The sequence below is a fragment of the Pan troglodytes genome, chromosome 2 (assembly GCF_028858775.2).
Source record: "Pan troglodytes isolate AG18354 chromosome 2, NHGRI_mPanTro3-v2.0_pri, whole genome shotgun sequence".
Classification (NCBI taxonomy): Eukaryota; Metazoa; Chordata; class Mammalia; order Primates; family Hominidae; genus Pan; species Pan troglodytes.
In genome coordinates, this window is record NC_086015.1 from 24061617 (window position 1) to 24077831 (window position 16215).

The 16215-nt window shown below is 41.1% G+C and overlaps 1 protein-coding gene across 2 annotated transcripts in view; it reads left to right on the forward strand.

The window, feature by feature from the left end:
- KAT2B (lysine acetyltransferase 2B) overlaps positions 1-16215 on the forward strand; it is a 114136-nt gene that overhangs the window by 27556 nt on the left and 70365 nt on the right. For both annotated transcript variants that reach the window (XM_009445018.5, XM_016940564.4), the window contains exon 2: positions 4566-4692. In XM_009445018.5, the coding sequence (XP_009443293.2) occupies positions 4566-4692 (127 nt within the window). The remainder of the gene's footprint in view (positions 1-4565; positions 4693-16215) is intronic.

Here is a 16215-nt window from a genome sequence, read left to right on the forward strand (position 1 = left end):
CCGGGTTCAAGCGATTCTCCTGCCTCAGCCTCCCAAGTAGCTGGGATTACAGGTGCCCACCACCACACCTGGCTAATTTTTGTATTTTTAATAGAGATGGGGTCTCGCCATGTTGGCCAGGCTGGTCTCGAACTCCTGACCTCAGGTGATCTGCCTGCCTTAGCCTCCCAAAGTTCTAGGATTACCTGTGCCTGTCCCGTCTGGCTTAGTTTCATTTCTTTTTTCTTTCTTTCTTTCTTTTTTTTTTTTTTTTTTTGAGGCAAGGTCTTACTCTGTCACCCAGGCTGGACTGCAGTGGCGCAATCTTGGTTCACTGTAACCTCTGCCTCCCTGGTTCAAGCGATTCTGCTGCCTCAGCCATCTGAGTAGCTGGGATTACAGGTGTGCACCACCATGCCGACTAATTTTTGTATTTTTAGTAGAGATGGGATTTCACCATGTTGGCCAGGCTGGTGTCGAACTCCTGACCTCAGGTGATCCGCCTGCCTCGGCCTCCCAAAGTGCTGCAATTATAGGTGTGAGCCACTGTGCTCGATCCTGTCTGGTTTAATTTCAACACGTCTTTACCCACTGTGCTGTAGCCACATTGGCCTTTACTTTCTGTTGAGCAAGCCAGGCACTCTCTTGCCTTTGCGCTAGCTGTGTTTCCCTTATACTAGATACCTAATGACCAACTCCCACCTTTCTTCAAGTCTTTGCTCTAAGGTCATCTCAAAAAGTCCTAGTTAAAATTATACCTTTTATCCCACCCTCTGCTAAGTTCCCTGTACTCGTCCTTTTTTCTTTCTTTCCATAGCACCATCACATTCTCCAGTATATTCTATAATTTACTCATTTGTGTTAATCTTGTTTTCCCCATCCCCGGCTACCCCTAATGTAATCTCCAGGAGAGTAGAATCTTTGTTTCATAGTCAATAGTACCTGGCATGTAGTAGGCCTCAATAAATATTGTTGAAAGAATGAGTCAGTGTGCATAACTGCTTGGCTTGAAATGCTGTTCTCCAAACTCAAGGTGTTTTTGGTTATTACTGTTTTTTCCTTCTAGGTTTGGCCTGCCATATTTAATTGCTTTGTTGGGGCCATTTAGTCATTTTTCTTTCCCTAACTTAAGGTCCTTTGGGAAAGGGCTGTGGATCAGACCAACTATTCAGAAAAGCTGGAGGCTTAGGGAGTTCCTGGAAGTAGCTATGCGGCAACTAAGAGAGGTTGGTCCACAATAAGGGTGGTTTCCTCTGACTCTACAAAATCTTAGTGATACTTTTGTAGGGGAAGAAAGCTGTTTTCCGTTTACCATTTTAGGTGCATTGGTTGGGGCCCTGTCAGTCAGACTAACAAAATACATTAACAAGAGAAAAACAAAAACAAGTTTATTGACATATTCATTGCGTATGAACATGAGAGCACCCAGTGAAGAGTAACTCAAGGAGGTAGTTAGAACTTGGGCTTATAGGCTATCTCAGCAAAGACTAGTAAATTTTTAGAGAATCCAGAAGACAAAGGAAAAGGACCTTGAGCTGCTAGGGACAGCAGATTGTGGGAAGGCAAGTATGTGGGGAAACCAATGGTAGATCAGGGCTGGTTTTAGCAAGGTTTGTTAGGTAGATTCCCCTGGTACCCTATCTGGGCTGATAAAGGTCAAGAGTTGTCTCCAAGATCAACTTCTGTCCTTCTTGTTAGAGAGGGAAGTGGGGATAGCTTTAAGAATTTATGTCCTGCTTCTGGGGATATAGGGGAGGGCAGAGAGCTTTTCTTTTTCTTTTCTTTTCTTTTTTTTTTTTGAGACAGAGTCTCACTCTGTCGCTCAGGCTGGAGTGCAATGGCGCAATCTCAGCTCATGGCAACCTCTGCCGCCCGGGTTCAAGTGATTCTCCTGCCTCGGCCTCCTGAGTAGTTGGGATTACAGGTGCCTGCCACCATACCCTGCTAATTTTTGTGTTTTTAGTAGAGACGGGGTTTCACCATTCAAGACTGGCCAGGCTGGTCTTGAACTCCTGACCTCATGATCCACCCGCCTTGGCCTCCCAAAGTGCTGGAATAACAGGTGTGAGCCACTGCTCCCGGCCAAGCTTTTCTTGTATCTGCATTTTAATAACCCTTAGGCCAAAGTTGTATATTTTGGTTTGCCATATTCTCCTATTCACTGTCTTCATTGTAAATTCTCATGACAATTTCCTTCAAGAACATGGCCTCTGAGATCTTTGCAACCTCTGAAGAGGTGGATGGCTCATTACAGAGAATTTCAAGGCCAGGTTCAGCCTGGCAACAGAGAACTCTGGGGGTAAGAGTTGGGCCTGCCTGATGCCTAGACAAAAGACGGTCACTTGAGCTACTCACTGGGGGATGTAGCTATGGGGATGCTGATGTAGGTGCTTCTCCTGGCCCTGCCTTCTCCATCCTCATTAATACAAAATGTGAAAAGCAGTCAGGTTAGGTATTCCAGATTCACATGGCCCACTGAAAAGGACTCATTCAAAGGCAGATTTTTCTTCTACCATGACCCTTCTTACCTTGCCAATCGTTTATTCTCTTTTCTTTCTTTCTTTTTTTTTTTTTTTTTTTTGAGATGGAGTCTCGCTCTGTACCCAGGCTGGAGTGCAGTGGTGCGATCTTGGCTCACTGCAATCTTCGCCTCCCAGGTTCACGCCATTCTCCTGCTTCAGCCTCCCGAGTAGCTGGGACTACAGGCGCCTGCCACCACGCCCGGCTAATTTTTTGTATTTTTAGTAGAGATGGGGTTTCACCATGTTAGCCAGGATGGTCTCGATCTCCTGACCTCGTGATATGCCCACCTTGGCCTCCCAAAGTGCTGGGATTACAGGCATGACCCACCGTGCCCGGCCTCTCTTTTCTTATACTGTTATACATATATACACACTTCAGAAATGATCTCTGTCCTGGAGAATTTTATGTATGAGGTCAAAGCAGCAGCCACTCTGACAATTTTCTTCAAATTAGACTTATGCTGCTGGTCACGGTGGCGCACGCCTGTAATACCGGCACTTTGGGAGGCCAAGATGGGCGGATCACTGGAGGTCAGGAGGTCGAGACCAGCCTTGGCAACATGGCGAAACCCTGTCTCCACTAAAAATACAAAAATTAGCTGGGTGTGGTGGCGCATGCCAGTAACCCCAGCTACTCAGGAGGCTGAGGCACAAGAATTGCTTGAACCTGAGAGGTGGAGGGTGCAGTGAGACAAGATTTTGCCACTGCACTCCAGCCTGGGCAACACAGAGAGACTCTGTATAAAAAAAAAACAAAACCCAAAAAGTTTGGATAACTGTATTACAAAAGTAAAAATAAGTCAATATTAATAATATCTTTTCTTTAACCCATATATCTAAAATAATACATTTAAACATATAATTTCAATATATAATATAAAAATTGTTAATGATATATTTTATATTTTGCGCTAGTCTTCTAAATCTGTATATTTTGCAACTACAGTGCACTTTGATTTGAACTAGCTGGATTTCTAGTGCTCAATAGCCACATGTGGCCAGAGGCTACAGTACTGGATAGTATATGTAGATGGCTCTACCCTAGAGTAACTTCATCTGTGTTACATGTTATTCTAACAATGTATCTTCTGGTTTCCCAGCCACAGCTGACTTGAAGCAGTAAATAAATGGTGAGAGTGACAGAGTGCTAAGAATAGTAGAGAAGGGGCAGAAGAATTATTTTTATAAGTGGCTGAGGTCATTCATTGCAAGCACAAATGAAAGGTATGAACCTTTCATACGTTGAGACCTGCTGAAGCATACAGTGTGGTACCTGGTAGAATAACTGATAATTTTTCATGCTTCCATTTCATAGGTCAAATCACTTAAAGAAGGCCACATCCTGTTCACTCTTGTCTACAAACATAGGGAAGTGTGAAGAGTATGTGGACAAAGTTAAGGAAGCTTTCTATCAAGTGTTGCTAAAATAATGGTGTTCTAGTACAGGAAACCTGGGAAATGTATGTGTAAGTAGAAACCCAGGACTACATGATGAAGCCCTCTTCATTTCTAAAGCTGGGAGCTCACAGAAGTCTTGGAGGAGCCTGCAAGTGTGCCTTCAGCTGGGTGTGCCCCGTCTCATCTTCCTAAGATTGCTAACTTCTTCTCTTCTATGGGTTTCCCTTCTGGTCCATGGGGCAGAGATGCAGCTGGTGCCTTGGAACCTGCAAGGCTCAACCTTAGCCTAGACCTTAGCTGTGTTTGTGGGACATCAGGAGTCTGGCTTGTGGATTTGGAATGTCCATCTTTTGAGATGGACTTTCTTGGAACTCACCACTTCATGGACACCCACTGGGGGCAATGGTAGCAAAGTGTGTGGGTCAGCTGCGTGAGCTGTGGCATGCAGATTCCAGCCAGCAGAAAACAAAAGAAAACAAAAAGCAAAGCACTCAAATCAAATACCACCTTTGGGTTTTCTGTTTTTCTCTTGTGTATATGGAAGACGACAAAGTCAGGGGTGAGGGGATAGCTGTTGTATAATTAGTGTACATTGTTCTCATGTAAAACCATCAGTCCACGGCTGCCTGTTAAATAATTTTGTCTCTTTCTTTATTCCATTTTTAGGCCGAGGAGTCTTGTAAATGTAATGGCTGGAAAAACCCTAACCCCTCACCCACTCCCCCCAGAGCCGATCTGCAGCAAATAATTGTCAGTCTAACAGAATCCTGTCGGAGTTGTAGCCATGCCCTAGGTGAGTTCCTAAATCTTCAAGGAAAGTATAATGAGTTCATTGTAGCGTGAGACTCTTAACTTACTGAATTCTGTGGGTTCACCAAATTTGAATGCTATGTACCTCTGTATGAGACCAACAACAAGAGTCTCTCTAGTCTCACGAGTTTGCTGGGAAGGGCTTCTCGTGAGAGACAAATGCTGCACTGTGTGCAGTGACTTTGTCCCTTCTTCCTTTCAAGAGCTGAGTTGGACTGGGGGATTGCCAAATAAGATGAAACATGACAATCGAGCTAGTTAGCATGAATAATGTGTAACATGTCCTGATTCATTTTGGGGGTTGGGGCCTGAGGGTCTTTGACCTCAGGGTTGAAACCTCAATCAACTGGTTTAATGATAATAATGATCATTTTTATTATTTCTGTTGCCCTGAACTTTCTGGGGTGCTTCATTTTATCTTCATATTCCTTAGTTTTATGTATCTGATAGCTCTTTCTTCACTGGGCTGCTCTTTATTGTGTTTATTGAATGTTTACTGGTGGTTTCCCTTTCAACTTTCTTATCTGACCCTGCAAAATAATCATTGTCAGTGATGGCTCAGTAGGCCCTGCTGCAGTCACTCAAAAGGCCTGTGCTAGTATATTGTTCTTTGTCCTAATACTAGTTTTATGATTAAAATATTTAAAAAAATCATATGTTGTTTGAGTAGATAAAAGTTGAGGAATTAGTTTTTCCTAGATACTAAAATTTCAGTCCACGAAGAATCTTAGACTATTCTTACTTTCCTGCCTTCAGTTATACAGTCTCCCCCAAAATGTCAACAAGGCCAGTTTGCTGTCCGTGACTGAAAGGACATAGCACTCACTGGGCAGAACGTTCTTGCTAAGGTACTTGCTCTTTCCACCTGACCATTATAAGTGGGTGACTTCTTATGCCATCATTTCTCTAGAGCTTCCTGCTTACAAGAAATGGTGTCGCCTCCAAGGTTAGCATGGTGTTAGGTCGTCTGAAATTTTATTTTGTACTCAGAGAGTATTTCAATATTTACAGAGCATAAAAGTAGATAATGTGATCTTCCCAAGAAGTCATCACATTGGAATAACCTTCTGAAAACAGAAATAGTCCTGATCTCACAAAAGCAACACACTAATAATTTCATCATTTTGTTAACTTAATTGGTATCTCAAATAATGTGAGCTCTGAGTTTTGAAGCACTCAATACAGAGCAAAAATTTCAAAAGTTAGAGAACCGTCCTTGATTATAATTTACCTTTTTTTTTTAAAAAAAAAAAAACAAAACAAAATGAAACAAAACAACCACTAACTATGAATGGAGTGAATGGAGTTTAGGATTGCCTCAGGAAATATGACGTAATAAATGTCTGGACTCAAGAAATCCTTAAGCCCTAGGCTTGAAGTGTATTTGTTATTGATTGGGAAATCCTATTATCCTACATCAATTAACGTTTAAAACAGGATCTTCTTTCTTTCTTAGCTGAGCAGATTGTCTCCATTCTAAGCACGTAAACACACATGAATGCCTGAAGGCAGAGACAGTGCTTCACAAAAAAAGCCAACTTTGTTTCCTTTTTTATTTCTTACCAAGCTTTGAAAACAAATGCCCTCATTCTGCAATACATAATCAAGAATGAAGAATGAAAAAAAAAAAGTCACATATCCTTTGACCTGGCAAATCCATGCCAGAAATTTAATCTGTGTGTAAATTAAGATGTGCCCTCAAATTAAACTAAAAGGACGGTGACAGTGTTTTCTGGCCTTACTTACGATAGTAAAAAGCATGAAACAACCTAAATATTCCAATGTAGGAGATGATTGTGAAGAAATCAGGTAATAAAGTAGCTTGATAGGAGGTTTTATAATTTAGGACTAAATTATTGGATCTATCAGCCTGAGTTCAAATCCTAACTCTGTAACCAGTAGCTGTGAGTATGAGCACATTACTTAATCTACCTGGACCTCAGTTTTTTCAACTCTGAAATGGGTTAATACATAGTAGTATTTACCTTGCAGGATCATTGTGAGGATTAAATGAGATAAGAAAAAATCTTAGAATAGTACCTGGCATGTAAATACATGATTATTGGCTGATGTTGTTAGTAGTAGTGGTACTATAACACTATCAGGGTTCTTTCACTTCACACAGCAGATATATACTCTGTCTAGCTTAAATAAGAAAACAATGCATATAAGAAGGGTACTAGTAGCTTCTAGAAGCTGAAAACAATGGGAAAACAGGTTTTGATCTTGTTTGGGGATCTCAGCTGCAGAAGTTCACAGAGCTTCTGTTCAGTCTGCTGCCACTCAATGATTTAGGATTCAGCTCCAACTGCCTCTGTCCCTGTGAGTATTGGTTCAGGATTTAAATACCCTGTGGAGGAGCTTGTGCCTGTTATGTGTCTAACCCCGAAGTTTACCCCAAGGGAACTAAGAAGTTGGTCCTTTCCCAAATACAGGATGCTGACTCAGAAACAGCATTGATGTTTCATGAGTATAATCCCATTTTATTACTTTAGAAAATATAATACCATAAGGCTGGGCGTGGTGGCTCACGCCTGTAATTCCAGCACTTTGGGAGGCCGAGGCGGGCAGATCACAAGGTCAGGAGTTCGAGACCAGCCTGGCCAACATGGTGAAACCCCGTCTCTACTAAAAATACAAAAATTAGCTGGGCATGGTGGCAAGCACCTATAATCCCAGCTACTCGGGAGGCTGAGGCAGGAGAATTGCTTGAACCTAGGAGGCGGAGGTTGTAGTGAGCCGAGATTGCACCACTGCACTCCAGCCTGAGCGATATTGCGAGACTCTGTCTCAAAAAAAAAGAAAAAAGAAAATATAATAGTATAAAACTTTTTTCTACTTTACTCAACACAGAACACTTCTGTGACCAGATGTGTGGGGTTTTTTTTTCTTCACTCACCAAGCAATTCTCCCACTCTCTGAACACTAGCTGGAGGTCCCATAATTCATTTCGGTTCTGACATGACCTACCTGGAGATAGCATCACATCCCACAGGTTAAGGGCACAGTCCCACAATACTGCTCCCACTTCAGATGCCAATTGCAAGTCCCAGGTTATGACCTTTGCTTCTGACCGACCGGCTATAAATCAGGGTTCCCATCATACCCCTTCCTTGGTTTCAATAATTTGCTAGGATGGCTTACAGAACTCAAGGAAACACTTCAGTTTACTGGTTTAATATAAACGATACACAGACAGCCAGATGAAGGGATGCACATTGCAAGGTTTGGGGAAGGGGAGTGAAGCTTCCTTGCCCTCTCCAGGTGCACGACCCCCCAGGCACCTCCACATGTTCAGCAACCTGGAAGCTTGAGCCTGTAATCCCAGCTACTTGGGAGACTGAGGCATGAGAATCGATTAAACCTGGGAGCAGAGGTTGCAGTGAGCCGAGATCTCACCACTGCAGCCTGGGCGACAGAGCGAGACTCCCATCTCAAAAAAAAAAAAAAAAAATTTTTTTTTCATACGGCTTTATCTCTACACTTTCCCTCCCTTACCTTTCTTGTAGATTGATGGGTGGGGTTGAAGGTTCCAATCCTTTAATCTTCTAATAACCTGGTCTCTCTGGTGAGCAGCTTCATCCTGGGTTATCTATGCACTATCTTAAGTCACCTCATTAGCATAAACTCAGGTATGATCAAAAGGGGCTCATGATGAACAATAAAAGATACTCCTCCTGCTCAGGAAATCCCAAGGGTTTTAAGAGCTTGTGACAGGAACTGGGACAAAGACCAAGTATATTTCATACTCTACCACAAACATATATTTTAATATATATGATCAGGAAAAGGTCTGGAAGGATGTATATTGAGTTGCTGACTGATTTTCTCAGGGTACGGGGGGTATAGGTATTTAAAAAATATTTCCCCCTACTCCTTCCTTTCTTCCTTGTTTCTTCTCTATTCTTTAGTCTGCTTTCTTAAAACTGAAATTACTGCACATTTTCAACTGGTCTTGGAATTATTGTTGGAATGCCAGTGTTTATTTATTGGTCTTAGTATAACAGCTCTAGAAAACCTTTTTCTGAGATTACTCTTCCTTCCTCCCTCCTTTCCGTGCTTTTTGAAAAACTTTTTTTCTTAATGGAAAGTTTCAAACACCCGTAAAGGCAGAAGGGATAGTTTAATGAACTGCCTTGGACTCAGCACCCAGCTCTAATGATTATTTACATTTGCCAATTTTGTTGTATCTAACCCCCTGCTTTTATTTGCCAGAGTATTTTAGCAAGTTTCCTACATTTTTTCTTATCTTATTCATGCAGATATCTTCTTAATTGTTACCGACAAAGTACAAGTTGGGGTCTAGGAAATTCTGTTAGGAATTACGCAAGCCTGAATTCTCAAATACATTTCAGTTGGTATACATTGTTGTTCTGTTTTCACATACAGTAGTCACCATTCTGAGCATGGTTGATTTACTCACCAGTAATTGTACACACGAAATGAAATATTCTTGAATTTGTCAGAACAAAACATACTGGCTTATTGATTGAGATAGTATCAATTCTATTGATTAAATGTTGGGTTTCTTTTGCCTCAGCCATATATGTTCTTTGGAGCTCTGGTTTTATGTAGTCTCCTGACAATTTCTTTCATCCCAGACATCTTTGGTCTACCATAATTTAATACTGTTCTGTGTTTCATGGACATAAAACACAGGAGTGAGATAGTCTGATCAAGTAGAAAGAACATTCAGTTGGGAACTAGGAAGTAATAATTCTAGCCTGTCTGGGTATGGTGGTTTGTGCCTGTAATGGCAGCTACTCAGGTCGCTGAGATGGGAGGATCCTTTGAGCCCAGGAGTTTGAGGCCAAAGTGAGCTGTGATGGGGCCACTGTGTGCGTAGCCTGGGAGACAGAGCAAAACCCCACCTCTAACAAAACAAAACCAAGAAAAGAATTCTAGCTTGGCCCTGCAGTTTACCAAGTTCCTTAACCTTTTTGCTGTTTAGTATCTCCATCCACAGAATGAAATGGTTGGTCTAGACCTATGCTGTACAATACGGTAGCCACTGGCCACATGAAATGTGTTTACTCTGAATTGAGATATGCTGTAAGTGTAAAATACACACAGTTTTTGAAGACATCATAAGCAAAAACAATGCAGAATGTCTCAGTAATTATATTTTATATTGATTATATGTTGAAATGATAATATTTTGAATATGTTGGGTTAATGTATTATTAAAGTTATTTCTACTGGAAAATTTAAAAATCACATTGTATTTCTATTGAATTGTGCTGGTTTAGAATATTCTAGTTCATTCTCTGAAATTATATTTGGGATTGGCACAATAATATTCAGTTTACAAAAATTTGACAAAGGGATCTAACAAAGTGCTTTAGTTGGTGCCAGCATTTCTCCTTATTTTAGTATTAATAAAGATTTTTCTTATTTTGGGACTGCTATTTAAAAAGCAGCTTGGGTCTTGCATGGTGGCTCACACCTGTAATCCTAGCATTTTGGGAGGCTGAGGCAGGTGGATTGTTTGAGCCCAGGAATTCGAGACCATCTTGGGCAACATGGCGAAACTCCACCTCTACAAAAAATACAAAAATCAGCTGGTGTGGTGGCATGTGCCTTTAGTCCCAGCTACTCGGGAGACTAAGGTGGGAGGGAGGATGGCCTGAGCCTGGGAGGCAGAGGTTTCAGTGGGCCGAGATCGCACCACTTGCACTCCAGCCTGGGTGATAGAGTGAGGCCCTGTCTCAAAAATAAATAAATAAATAAATAAAAAAGCAGCCTGTTTTTATGAGTAGGAAACAAATCCTTGTGATCAAAACATAATTGGAATTTCTATTGTTATTTTGGAGTCCATTGTTCTGAACTGTTTCAGAATAGACTGATTATTAAATTTGTCTAGTAATAATATTTTAGTTTAGAGGTTTTTTGATTATTTTTCAGTGTTGTCACGTTTTTCTTTCTCTTCTGTCCAGGCTGGTGTGCAGTGGTGCGATCTCAGCTTACTGCAACCTCCCCCTCTTGGGCTCAAGCGATCCTTTCACTTCAGCCTCTCGAGTAGCTGGGACCACAGACATGCAGCAACATGCCCAGCTAATTTTTTTTTTTTTTGTATCTTTGGTAGAGACGGATTTTGTTATATTGCCTGGGCTGGTCTCAAACTCCTGAGGTCAAGCGATCTGCCCACCTCGGCCTCCCAAAGTGCTGGGATTACAGCTACCGCACCCGTCATCATCTTTTTCTGATATATGTGTATATATATGTATATATATATGTACACATTCAGCAGTGGGAACTGACTGTTTTTTGTCACTATAGATTCCTTGCTTTCCTGCTTGTTTACAGTAGGGAATTTCTTTTCTGTTAACTTTTAAAATTTTGAGTTAGGCAGACCCCTCACCCTACAACCAGAATTGATTCAAAGAGACTCCCAGAGCTTTTTTTTTTTTTTTTTTTTGAGAAGGAGTCTCACTCTGTTGCCCAGGATGGAGTGCAGTGGCGTGATCTCCACGATCTCAGCTCACTGCAACTTCCGCCTCCCAGGTTCAAGCAATTCTCCTGCCTCAGCTTCCCAGGTAGCTGGGATTACAGGCTTATACCACCACACCCAGCTAATTTTTGTAATTATTATTATTATTATTTTTTAGTAGAGAGTGGATTTTGCCAAGTTAGCCACGCTGGTCTCAAACTCCTGATCTCAGATGATCCACCCGCCTCGGCCTCCCAAAGTGCTGGGATTACAGGCATGAGCCACCACACCTGGCCTCTTTTTTTTTTTTTTTTTTTTTTTTTTGCCACAGAGTCTGGCTCTGTCACCCAGGCTGGAGTGCAATGGTGCGATCTCGGCTCACTGCAACTTCTGCCTCCCAGGTTCAAGCTATTCTCCTGCCTCAGCCTCCCAAGTAGCTGGGATTACAGGCACCCACCACCATGCCCGGCTAATTTTTGTGTTTTTAGTAGAGACGGGTTTTATCATGTTGACCAGGCTGGTCTCAAACTCCTGACCTCAGGTAATCTGCCCGCTTCAGCCTCCCCAAATGCTGGGATTACAGGCGTGAGCCACCGCTTCTGGCCTGAGACTCCCAGAGATTTTTAAGGAAGGTCAAGAGTTAGCTTTAACAATCACACTAGAGCTTACTTCTTGAGTATTATGAAGAAAATACCAGTATTTTTCTCATGGAAATTTCAAGTATTTAAATCATTTATGCAGATCATTTGACTCAACACATTTTCTTTGATCATACGACATTTGCATAGACTTGTACCATATAATTGCCCCCTCAGTTCCCATTTATACATGTACTGTGCAGATGCCAAAGGACGTAAACATGGGGCCCAGCTAGCACAATGACGCAGCCTCCTGAATTGAGCCAGCATATTCCTCTTGGCTGGATGTCCACTGCTGGCTAATGCAGCCTTTCAGATGCCGGTTTCAGAGTTTTCAGGAGCTGTGGGTCGGGCACAGCAGGAGTTAAGGGGATAATACTGGTAATATTTTCTCTGCTCATTTGGTATAAGTTATGTCTCCCTGACGTCCTCTGGTCATGAAATCCTGTTTGATACTCCCTTCAAGTTCCTGCCTCTAGCACTGGCTGAATTTAGGCTTTTCCTCATTATTCCTTGCCTGTGTCTGCTGCAGCTTCTGGAGTTCTTATTTCCATTCCTGCATACCTGGCTTTCCCATAAAGTGATGATACAATGTGATCCCATTCTCCTGCTTAACCCCTCTGAGCTTCTCATTATCCTCAGAGTGAAGGGTGATCTGTAGTTGAGCAAGCAGGTTCAGTTCATTGAGGCCTCTTTATTTTCAAAGCTTTTCTCTAATTATCTTCATTGCATTTTGGCCATCAGGCTGCTCCATGTTCTCCAAAGGTTCTTTGAACTTTCTCCCACCTCTGCCTTAGATCTGGAAGCTCATACCACCTTCAATGCCTTTCCTTCATTTTCTGCCAGGGAATTCTGCTTATCCTCCAAGGCTTGACTGCAGAACTCTGTAGAGAGAATAAAGGCCCTCTTAGAGCTCTGTGGCAATGTTCCTTCTTATATAACTATAATTATATACCAATCTGTACTGAACTGTGATTAAGAGTTGACTTTTTCTCTAGTTTGTAATATATTTAGTTCGTTGTGCATAATTGTGCTTATTCTTTTGTTGGTAAATAGTCATTGAACTCAATAATGGTAAAATGAGGGCTGGTTGCATATATTTGCAGAGGAGCTTTCAAAGTTTATAATCTATACCTGCTGTGTCCAACACAGTAGCCACTAGCCATGTGTGGCTATTGAACACTTGCAATTTCACTAGTTTGAATTGTGCTGTAAGTGTGAAATGCACACAGGTTTTGAAGACTTAGTACAAGAAGAGGAATGTAAATAGTAACTTTTAATATGGCATACATATTGAAAGAATAATACTTTGGTATATATTAGGTTAAATAAAATATATTATTAAATGAATTTCACCTGCTTCTTTTGTCTTTTTAAACACAGCTACTGGAATACTTAAATTTACATATGTGGCTTGCATTATATTTCTACTGGACTACTCTCATCTAATGGGCTCTTACTCTTAGGCTTCTCTTTTTTTTCATTCCAGATCTGAGATTACAGAAAATGAAACCACTTTTAAATGATAAGCCTTTTGCACGTTAGTCAATTTGACAGATTTCATTGCAGTCATTAATTTTACCTCTTCTAGCCTCGATGCCAAATTCCCATGAACAAAAAATGTATTTGAGCAGCCTTCAAATCCTATTGTGTTATTTGCTTCTGGTCCAGAGGAGCAGGGACATGTTAGCTGCCTGCCCAGCTGCTGCCTGTTCACACTGCAGGGCATGTGAGGACTGGCTGGCTGTCTTCACGAGAAGTGCAGGCCAATGATACACGGAGCCAGAGCTTAGTGAGGGTCACGGCACACAGTGACAGTGTGCTTCCTGTTCTCAGCAAGGTTGACAGCTGCACCGTGATTCTTGGCAGCAGTCACACGGCGGGTCACTCTCTGGCACCCTGGGTGTTTGCAAGTCTGACACAGCACTGAGAGGTGCCAAGGTATACCCTTCTGGAGTGATCTAAAGAAGGCAAAGCCTCCCCTCGTCCCCTCACTTGCACCTTCTGTCTGCTTTCTTGTGCCCTTCACACAAAGTGGACACTGGGGGAACTGTGGCCCACCAAAAGGAATAAACTTTGTCACAGCTCAAGGGTTGGTCAATCTTGGGTAATTAGTGTATATCAATGCTTTGTATCAGGCTCTTGGAAGACTATTTAAAGTAAAAGCAGGATTCTTTAATGATCAAATTCAGGTGGAGGAAACATTGTAAAAAAACTTTTAATTTGCAAATAATTAAAAATTTACATAAAAGTCATGAGAATAATAACGAAGAATATCCCATAAATCCTTTCCCTAGATTTACCTATTAGTAACATTTTATTTTATTTGCTGTCATTGGCTCATATATATATATATATATGTATAAATGTATATAGAGAGTCTCATATATATATATATGAGTCTCTATGTATAAATTTGTTTTTCTGGAACTATATGAGAATAAGTTACTTATATATCATAGCCCTTCCTCCCCTAAATATTTCAATATACAGTTCCTAATAATAAGGTTTTCTTTTTTTGAAATGGAGACCCACTCTGTTGCTCAGGCTGGAGTGCAATGGTGCAGTCTTGGCTTACTGCAGCCTCCACCTCCTGGGTTCAAATGATTCTCGTGCCTCAGCCTCCCAAGTAGCTGGGATTACAGATGCCTGCCACCATGCCCAGCTAATTTTTTTATTTTTAGTAGAGATGGGGTTTCATCATGTTGGCCAGGCTGGTCTCGAACTACTGACCTCAAATGATCTGCCCTCCTCAGCCTCCCAGAGTGTTGGGATTACAGGTGTGAGCCACCGCACCTGGCCACGGTTTTCTCTTAAAAACCTCAGTTCAATTACCAACTTTAGTAAATTTAACATTAATATAATACCTTTATCTAATCTACTGTTTGTATTCTAATTTTATCTGTTGACCCAAAAATGTTCTTTATAACATATTTTCCTTTCCATTAAGCATCCACTCAAGAATCACATATCTGTTTAGTTGTCATGTCTCTTTAGTTTTCTTTAATCTGGAGTTCCTCAGCATTTTATTTTATTTGTTGACTTTTATAACATTGACATTTTGATGGAGGAATGTTTTAAATTTTAAAAACAAACTCTTTAAAGAGCTAGGAAAAATACATTTTTTGTTATTTTTTGTTTATGTAGGAAAAACCTTTGCAAGCAAAACCTTAAAGAACTGCCAACGTAGATATGGCTTTCTAAAAAGATTAACATTTTTCTACAGCCAAACCAAATAAACCAAAAATCCCTCCCCACCAAATACGTAAGCATTTGCAATGAGTATGGCAGACTAAAGGTTAGTACATAAGGTTTATTCAAGGTGGTAAGAAAAAGACTAACATCTTAAAAACCAAGCAAAGGAACTCAAATTGGCAGGTACACAGGAGATCAAATACAAACAGCCAGTAGTATGAAAAACAAACAACTCCCTGGGCCTTCCGTTGAATGCAGATCAAAACAGTAGGGGGTGCTTATTAATTTTCAAAAGATTGGTTAAATTACCGAGGATGGTTCTCCACTGTAGGCAGAGCACAGGAAAAAGGAATAGTCTCTCACTACTGATACAGTGTACATTGATGCACATCTTGATGAGGGAGGTTAAATTAGGGAGCAATACATCAAAGTTTTACATAGCAGCGACTTCATATCTTGAGTTTTGTGGCAGGTTGACTGCTATAGATTTGTGCATTGTAGTTTATAGATTTTTATTTTTTATTTTTTAATAATATGCTCCTAGACTCATAAATAATAGAGGCCTATCTCTTTAAGAAAACATACTTTTAGATAATTGAAGGGAGCCTATTTGCATCAAAAAGTCTTCTTAATAAAAGGTTAAGAGAAGGGTTTCTTTTAATAATGAATGACTCTTTTTGGTTTAATATGAATTGATTGTCAGTATAGTAAATAGTTTAGCTTTGCAGTTAGAGTGAGGTTCACCTGGGTGTTGACATGGGTTGGGATTAATTAGGAGACTGGTAAATCTAGAGATAAGTTAAACAAGTCTAATTCTGGTCAGCATCCCCAAAGAGCCAGGAGTAGTCTCTGGATCTGGTAGAGATGGGGTTGTTTAAGGAAAGTGGTATTTTAGGAAGACTACCCTGGCAGCAGAGAGAACAGTCTAGGGGGCAATTTTATTACAGTAGGTTTGACATTCCAATGGAAGAAAGGTAGGATGGGGAAATGCAGTGTCTCTGAGAGAGAATGAGGAAGCTCAGTGGAGTCTGGTGGCTGGTAATGTGTGGAAGGTAAAGGACACTAAAGGAATGAATGATGGGCTTGTTGGCAGAAACAGGGCCAGCAAGAGGTAGCTGCCATTTTGAGGAGGGCCATGAGGAGTTCAGTCTTTGAGTCATTTTCCATGATGGTGGTGCACCTATTTTGTTGGGATAGGGAGGATGGAAGGTGGGGTTCGGGGAAGATTGGAGCTGGAGAAGAG